Here is an 8,166-nt window from a genome sequence, read left to right as displayed (position 1 = left end):
CCAGCCTGGGCAACAAGAGCGAAACTCCATCTCAAAAAAGAAAAAAAGTGGGTCGCATGGAATGTTGCTAATCTTAGTCTTTCAAGGGGCATGTTAGTGTCTTCTAGGAAGGGTTTTTTTTTGTTTGTTTTATAGAAATGGTGGAGCGCCTCATTTTGTTGTCCAGACTGATCTCTGGTCTCAAGCTGTCCTCGTGCCTCAGCCTGTTGAGTAGCTGGAATTACAGGCACTGCATCCTAAGGAAGGATTTTGAGGGAGCAAACATCCCCAAAATATCTACCATCTGGGTGTCTGCCACACAGTGTATAATCTCTACTCTTGGGGAATAAAAACAAAACAGCATACAATAAATAATAGGATAAATATAATTCGTTGCCTTTTTTCAGTCACTAGACCATCTGCAGCCTCTTAAAGTCTTTTATGAACTGTCTCTAGAAAAATGTACCTTTAGATAAAATTTACATACAATATTAGGAGTTAACAAATCTTTTTCTGAATCCTAGTTAACAACCTTAGTCTACACAATAAATGCTAGACCCTTGAAGAAAGACTAGGTGAAAAACTATGAACCAAATTTTTTTTTTTTTTTCCCCAGACGGAGTTTTGCTCTTGTTTCCCAAGCTGGAGTGCAATGGTACGATCTCGGCTGACTGCAACCTCCGCCTCCTAGATTCAAGCGATTCTCTTGCCTCAGCCTCCCATGTAGCTGTTACCACAGGCACCATCCACCACACCCGGCTAAATTCTTGTATTTTTGGTAGAGATGGGGTTTCACCATGTTGGCCGGGCTGGTCTTGAACTCTTGACCTCAGGTGATCCACATGCCTTGGCCTTCTAAAGTGCTGGGATTACAGGCAGGAGCCCTGGCTTGAACCAAATCTTAAAGGTCAGGTGGGATTTAAATGAGGGAGAAAGTAGGAATATGTTGGGGAATAAAGCACATGATAGTTTGACCTGAAGAGGCCCCCTCTTGAGAGTGACAGGAAATGAGAATGGGGGAAGTCGGATTATAAAAGAACTCTCCCTTGTGTTCACAGTGCCAGACACCTTGTGAAAGCATAATAAATATTGAATGAATACCAAGGGAAGGGATTAAAACTTTGTTCCTTTGCCATTAAAGCAGCACTGATGGTCTGAAGTTGAAGAATAAGGATGTGATTTAGTTCTGTAAGTCGTTCTGTGAATGCCAGGCCCATAGTAAGCATTCAACAAGTATTTGTTGAATGGAAGAAAATTGAATAAATTTTTGAGCCAGTGAATATGAACATTTTTAAGGCTCTTGTTATACATTGGCAAATGACTTCTAGGAAGGTTAAAACAGTCTAACCTTTTACTAACAGTATATAAAGAATGTGTGTGTTGGCTGGGTACAGTGCCTCATACCTGTAATCCCAACACTTCGGGAGACTGAGGTGGGCGGATCACTTGAGGTCAAGAGTTCGAGACCAGCCTGGCCAACGTGGTGAAACTCTTTCTTTACAAAAAAATACAAAAAGTAGCTGGGCATGGTAATGCATGCCTGTAATCCCAGTTACTTGGGAGGCTGAGGCAGGAGAATTGCTTGAACCTGGGAGGCAGAGGTTGCAGTGAGCTGAGATTGCACCACTGCACTCCAGCCTGGGTGACAGAGCAAGGTTCTGTCTCAAAAAAAAAAAAAAAACTTGGAAATTTTACTTTTGTATTGGCTGCTCAAGGCCGGTTTATCAGGCTGGATCCTATTTGAAGCTGGGAAGAATGGGAAGAAAACAGACACTGCTATCAGAGCAGCCTTAACTTACACCATTGCTTATCTTCTTTCTCATCTCTTCAGGGTAGAGACCGTCTTTATTATCCTATCCCAGTGTCAGACATAGATCCTGGAACTCAACTGAAAGGTGTAGTTAGGGAAAGGGAAAGTTGCTCTTTTTTATAAGATTGAGAATCTTCCTTCAGTGGCATCCATGAAGGAAGGATGGATGGATGGATGGTTGGATGCATAGATGCATACATAGATGCATGGATGCATGGATGGATGGATGGATGGATTAATAAATGTTTAAAATCATTCTTTCCCTTTTGGGGAAAAAAAGGAATGTGTGTGTTGCCTTATCTTCGGAGTTAAATTTAGTCTTGGAAAATATATAGTTATATGTGATGGGGATGTGTTCTGAGAAATGCATCCCTAAGTGATTTTATCATGAATGAACATCATAGAGCATACTTACACAAAACTAAGTGATATAACTTACCATACCCCTGGGCTATACAGTATAGCCTGTTGCTCTTAGTTTGCAAACCCACACAGCATGTTAATTTAGTGAATACTGCAGGCAGTTTTAACACAGTAGTATTTGTGGAAGTAAAAAATCTAAACATAGAAGAGGTACAGTAAAAATAGTGTTACGGGTGTAATCTTGTGGTACCGCTATTGTATATGCAGTCTCATTCATTGATTAAAACATCATGCAGTACATGACTATTAATCTAGTGAGTCCCTGGAATTCATTCAGATAAACAAATAGTTTATCTTCCTAAGTTTTCATTATGAAGTGACTTCTTTGAGTCTAATGCACCAATGCACTGGTGTTGATTTTAGGATTTCTGGAAAAGATTTCTTACTTTTTATTACTTTAATTTTTGTGGTAATACTTGTATTTAAGCAAAATTTAAAAGCACCAAACACATATTCAATGAAAAATAAGCCTCCTATTCCTGTTTCCAAACTTACAGTTTCTTTCCTTGGAGGTAGTTATTGGAACCATTTTCTTTCTTATGTGTCCTTTAAGGTGTAGTTTTTCTTTTTCTTTTTTTCTCTTTTGAGACGGAGTCTCACTCTGTCACCCAGGCTGGAGTGCAGTGGCGCGATCTTGGCTCACTACAGCCTCCGCCTTCCAAGTTCAAGGAATTCTTCTGCCTCAGCTTCTCAAGTAACTGGGATTACGGGCACCCACTACCATGCCCGGCTAATTTTTTTTTTCTTTTTTTTCTTTATGAGACAGAATTTCACTCTTGTGGCCCAAGCTGGAGTGCAATGGCGTGATCTCGGCTCACTGCAACCTCCGCCTCCCAGGTTCAAGCAGTTCTGCTTCAGCCTCCCGAGTACCTGGGATTACAGGCATGTGCCACCACGCCTGGCTAATTCTGTATTTTTAGTAGAGATGGCATTTCACCATGTTGGCCAGGCTGGTCTTGAACTCCTGATCTCAGGTGATCAGCCCATCTTGGCCTCCCATAGTGCTGGGAGTACAGATGTGAGCCACTGGGGCTGGCCCAAGTGTAGATTTTCTTGTCTTTAGGCAGCATTTGAAAGTTTTATTTGCCTACGTAGATCTTGCATGTTTCTTGCTAGGTTTATGCCTGAGTGTTATGAGCTGAATTCAGTTCTCCCACAAAAATCACATGAATCCCAAATTCCTGTGTTGATATCCTAACCACCAGTACCGCAGAATTGAGTATATTTGGAAATAAGACCTTAAAAGAGATCATTGAGTTAAAATTAGTTCATTAGAGTATGCCATAATCCAAAATAACAGATGTCTTTCTATGAAGAGATTATGACACAGGCACTCAGAGGGAAGACTGTATAAACATCTAAAGATACATGGAGGGCATGGGGCTGGGTGCAGTGGTTCACACCTGTAATTCCAGCACTTTGGGAGGCCAAGGCGGGTGGATCACGAGGTCAGGAGATCAAGAGCATCCTGGCTAACACAGCGAAACCCTATCTCTACTAAAAATACAAAAAAATTAGCCAGTGTGGTGGCAGGTGCCTGTAGTTCCAGCTACTCGGGAGGCTGAGGCAGGAGAATGGCATGAACCCAGGAAGTGGAGCTTGCAGTTAGCCAAGATCGTGCCACTGCACTCCAACCTGGGTGACAGAGCGAGACTCCATCTCCAAAAAAAAAAAGATACATGGAGGGCTGGGCGTGGTGGCTCATGCCAATTCAATTCCAACACTTGGGAGGCCGAGATGGGAAGATTGAGCCCAGGAGTTTGAGGCCAGCCTGGGCAACACAGTGAGATCCCATCTGTACAAAAAATAAAAAATTAGCCAGGTGTGGTGGTGTATACCAGTAGTTCCAGCTCCTCAGGAGGCTGAGGTGGGAGGATCACTTGAGCCCAGGAGGTTGAGACTGCAGTGAGCTGTGATGGTACCACTACACTCCAGCCTGGGTGATAGAGTGAGGCCTTGTTTTTAAAAAAGAAAAAAAAGACATGGAAAAGGCAACCATGAACGGAAAAGAGACTTCAGAAAAAGCCAACCCTCCCACTTCAACTAGATTATTTTGAAGCAAATCTTAAATATCATATAGTTTTATTTATAAATTATTTAATAAAAGTGTTTTTGTGAATTTAATTATAAAGCATCTTTTTATTTTTGGCAGGACATCTTTGCAGTTAGATCATGGCAACCATAGAAGAAATTGCACATCAAATTATTGAACAACAGATGGGAGAGGTATGTCTAGTTTACAGTTGATGCACTGACCCACCAAACTTTTATAATTCATACTAAATGCATATACCAGGTTCTGGAGTTCCAGAAATAAAAGATATTCCCTGACTTAAGATAGCTTTTCAAGCTACTGAGAGATAGTTGAATAATCAGACAATTCATAGTAGAATGTGGTAAGTTCTGTGACAGGTCATTGTATCAGGTGCAATGGGAGCACAGAAGAAAAACAATTGAAAGGAATGAAGGGAAGGAAGGAAGGAAATTAAAGAGCTGTAGAGTGAGTAGCAATGCTTTTGGAGGGAATGCTTTTTAGAGGGTACAATCTGAGACCAGTTTTGGTGGGATCAGAAGGAGTTCAGTGTCAATACTGACATCTTCATTTTTTTAAATGGTTACCTCCTAATACTTGGTAATAGATACCAGATAATTTGGAAGTTCTCAAAGTATTATCTGGGGACACTTTCAGAGAATCAACCAGGTGAAGACCATTTTTTTATAATACTGAAATGTTATTTGCCATTTCGGTATTGTTCTCTCCCAGGTATACAGTGGAATTTTCTACAGACTGTGTGACGTGATTATACTGTACGATATAATTTGTCAACATTTATAAGGTGTACATAACTCACTGAATCATTGCTTTCCAGATGACCAGTGTATAATGTTACAAAATTATGCATGAGTGAAGGATCCATTTAAATTGCAGGATAGACCAACAGATTTTAATATAGTTTATGACTCTACCTTGCAGCTAACCTTTGAAAAACTGCCACTTGTTGAGTTGATATAGTATCAAAGAACAACTTTCACAGTTTGAAAAGGGTATTAAAATATCCTTCCCCTTTTCAACCAATAAATATGAAACTGAATTTTCTTTACCATATATATGGTGAAGAAATATATTTCCGGCTGATTTTTTGTGACCATTTTCCGTGCTTACGTACCTGGCTAATGTTTTGTATATTTTATAGCAACAGGGTTTTGCCAAGTTGTCCAGCCTGGTCTGGAACTCCTGACCAGGAGCAGTCCACTTGCCTTGGCCTTCCAAAGTGCTGGGATTACAGGTGTGAGGTACTGTGCCCAGCCTCGTTATAACCAAAACAACATAGTCCAACAGATTAAATGAAGAAATAGATACGAGATTCCAACTTCTGTTAAACCAGACTTTATTAAAGCAATATGTAGGAATGTAAAACAAAGCCATTCTCTCCACTACATTTTTGTTTGTTTGGAAAATAAAGTTTTTAGTCATTAAGAAATAGGTTATAATGGGTACCAAAAAAAATAGGATGAATGAATTAGACCTAGTCTGTGATAGCACAACCGACAGACTATAGTCAATAATTTTTTATTTTTATTTTTTGAGACGGAGTCTCACTCTGTCATCCAAGCTGAAGTGCAGTGGCGCTGTCTCGGCTCACTGCAAGCTCCGCCTCCCTGCTTCAATCGATTCTCCTGCCTCAGCCTCCCAAGTCGCTGCGATTACAGGCGCTTGCCACCAAGCCTGGCTAAATTTTGTATTTCTAGTAGAGACGGGGTTTCAGCATGTTGGTCAGGCTGGTCTCGAGCTCCTGACCTCGTGATCCGCCCGCCTCAGCCTCCCAAAGTACTGGAATTACAGGCTTGAGCCCCTGCGCCCAGCCAATAATAATTTAATTATACATTTAAAAATAACTAAAAGAGTATAATTGATTGATTGTAACATACAGGATAAATGCTTGAGGGGATGGATGCCCTATTTTTCCATGCAATTCTTACGTATTGCCTGCCTGTATCAAAACATCTCATGTACCCATGAAAATAAATTTTAAAATAAATTTAAAATAAATTTAAAAATAAATTTTAAAAAATTATGTTAACATTTAATGGGTTGTTAATTTTTAAATGAATCAACTATTTTTAAAATCTCTCTTTGAATTTCTAACTCACATGCAGAAAACCCCATCCCTACTAAAATACAAAAAATTAGCCAGGTGGGGTGGCCGGTGCCTGTAGTCCCAGCTACTTGGGAGGCTGAGGCAGGAGAATCGCTTGAACCCAGGTTGCAGCAAGCCGAGATGGCACCACTGCACTCTAGCCTGGGCGACAAGAGTGGAACTCCGTCTCAAAAAAAAAAAACTCTTCGGAACCCTCAGTAATATTTTAGCCTATAAAGTGGTCCTGAAACCTAAGAACTGTTTCCATTATTTACTACTCTTCTCTATTGAAGGCTCTTTGGATTGCCTAAATATTCAGTGATTATAATTATTATGCTGCAGTAATGTCCTTTTACTCATTTAAGCAGAATGTTTCAACCCAAGAGCAGTTGGACCATGAATGCACTAAATGCTCTTCTCTAAGAAATCAGTATGGACTATTAGTCTTTTATCCAATACAACTTGCTTTAGGTAGAAACTGATTAGTGAATCAGAACTTTGTTTTAAATTTTGCATAGAAAAGAATACTGAAATAATTTCAGGAAAATAAAAATAGAAAAAGTTTGGTACAGAAGGAACAGGATTGGAATTTTGGAAAATTAGAAACAAACCGACTTTGCCATTTTAAAATTGAATCAAGGAATTTAATTGGCTTAATGATGTTTACTCTGTAATATATTTGCTGAATAACAGAAACTCTGAATGCTGAAATAGTTCTGTATATTCATGAACTTTTTCCTCCCCCCAGATGGCAGATGGCAGTTCTGTCCTCCCAGTTGCTCAAGCCAAAATTTTATAATCGTCCTTGACTCTTCTTTCTTCATATTCCACTTCAGTACATCAGCATATTTTGTTACTTTTCTCTTCTTAAAATAAATAAATCCCAATTTAATTGTTTTTCACCCCCAGCTTGGCTACTACCCTGTTCCTGGCCAGTATTTCTGCCCATATGTCATAACCACATATTGATGGTATCTGCAATAGTGTCCTTTCTGATCTCCCTTAATTTTACTTCTGAACTTTTTTTTTTGAGACAGACTCTTGCTCTGTCACCCAGGCTGGGGTGCAGTGGTGCGCTCTCGGCTCATTGCAACCTCCTCCTCCCCGGTTCAAGTGATTCTCCTGCCTCAGCTTCCCGAATAGCTGGAGTTACAGGCACATGCCACCATGCCCAGCTAATTTATTGTATTTTTAGTAGAGACGGGATTTCACTGTGTTAGCTAGGATGGTCTCAATCTCCTGACCTCATGAGCTGCCTGTCTCGGCCTCCCAAAGTGCTGGGATTACAGGCATGAGCCACTGTGTCCAGTCCTTTTTTTTTTTTTTGAGGCAGAGTCCTGCTCTGTCTCCCAGGCTGGAGCATAGTGATGTAATCCCAGCTTACTGCAACTTCTGCCTCCAAGGTTCAAGTGATTCTCCTGTCTCAGCCTCCCCAGTTGCTGGGATTACAGGCGCCCATCACCATGCCCAGCTAATTTTTATATTTTAGTAGAGACAGGGTGTCGTCATGTTGGACAGGCTGGGCTTGAACGCCTGACCTCAAGGGATCCACCTCCCTCAGCCTCCCAAGGTGCTGTGATTATGGGCGTGAGCCACTGCACCCGGCCTGCTCTTGAACATTTGCAGTCTGTTCTTCACACTAAATTTAGAATACTTTTTTTATACTTTTTTTTTTTTTTTTTTTTTGAGACAGGGTCTCACAGTGTTGCCCAGTCTGGTCTCGAACTCCTGGCCTCAAGTGATCCTCCTGCCTCAGCCTCCCAAGTAGCTGGGATTATAGATGCATGTCACTGTGCCTGTCTGATTCCTTTTTAA

The 8,166-nt window shown here is 40.7% G+C and overlaps 1 protein-coding gene across 6 annotated transcripts in view; it reads left to right on the top strand.

Moving 5' to 3' along the window:
* NR2C1 (nuclear receptor subfamily 2 group C member 1) overlaps positions 1-8,166 on the top strand; it is a 51,148-nt gene that overhangs the window by 1,782 nt on the left and 41,200 nt on the right. For all 6 annotated transcript variants that reach the window (XM_028829785.2, XM_015152462.3, XM_015152458.3 and 3 more), the window contains exon 2: positions 4,365-4,438. In XM_028829785.2, the coding sequence (XP_028685618.1) occupies positions 4,385-4,438 (54 nt within the window). In that variant the 5' untranslated portion in view covers positions 4,365-4,384. The remainder of the gene's footprint in view (positions 1-4,364; positions 4,439-8,166) is intronic.

Source organism: Macaca mulatta, chromosome 11, assembly GCF_049350105.2.
Source record: "Macaca mulatta isolate MMU2019108-1 chromosome 11, T2T-MMU8v2.0, whole genome shotgun sequence".
NCBI classification, from domain to species: Eukaryota; Metazoa; Chordata; class Mammalia; order Primates; family Cercopithecidae; genus Macaca; species Macaca mulatta.
The sequence above is the reverse complement of the archived record's forward strand: the minus strand, read 5'-3'. Positions and strand labels throughout refer to the sequence as shown.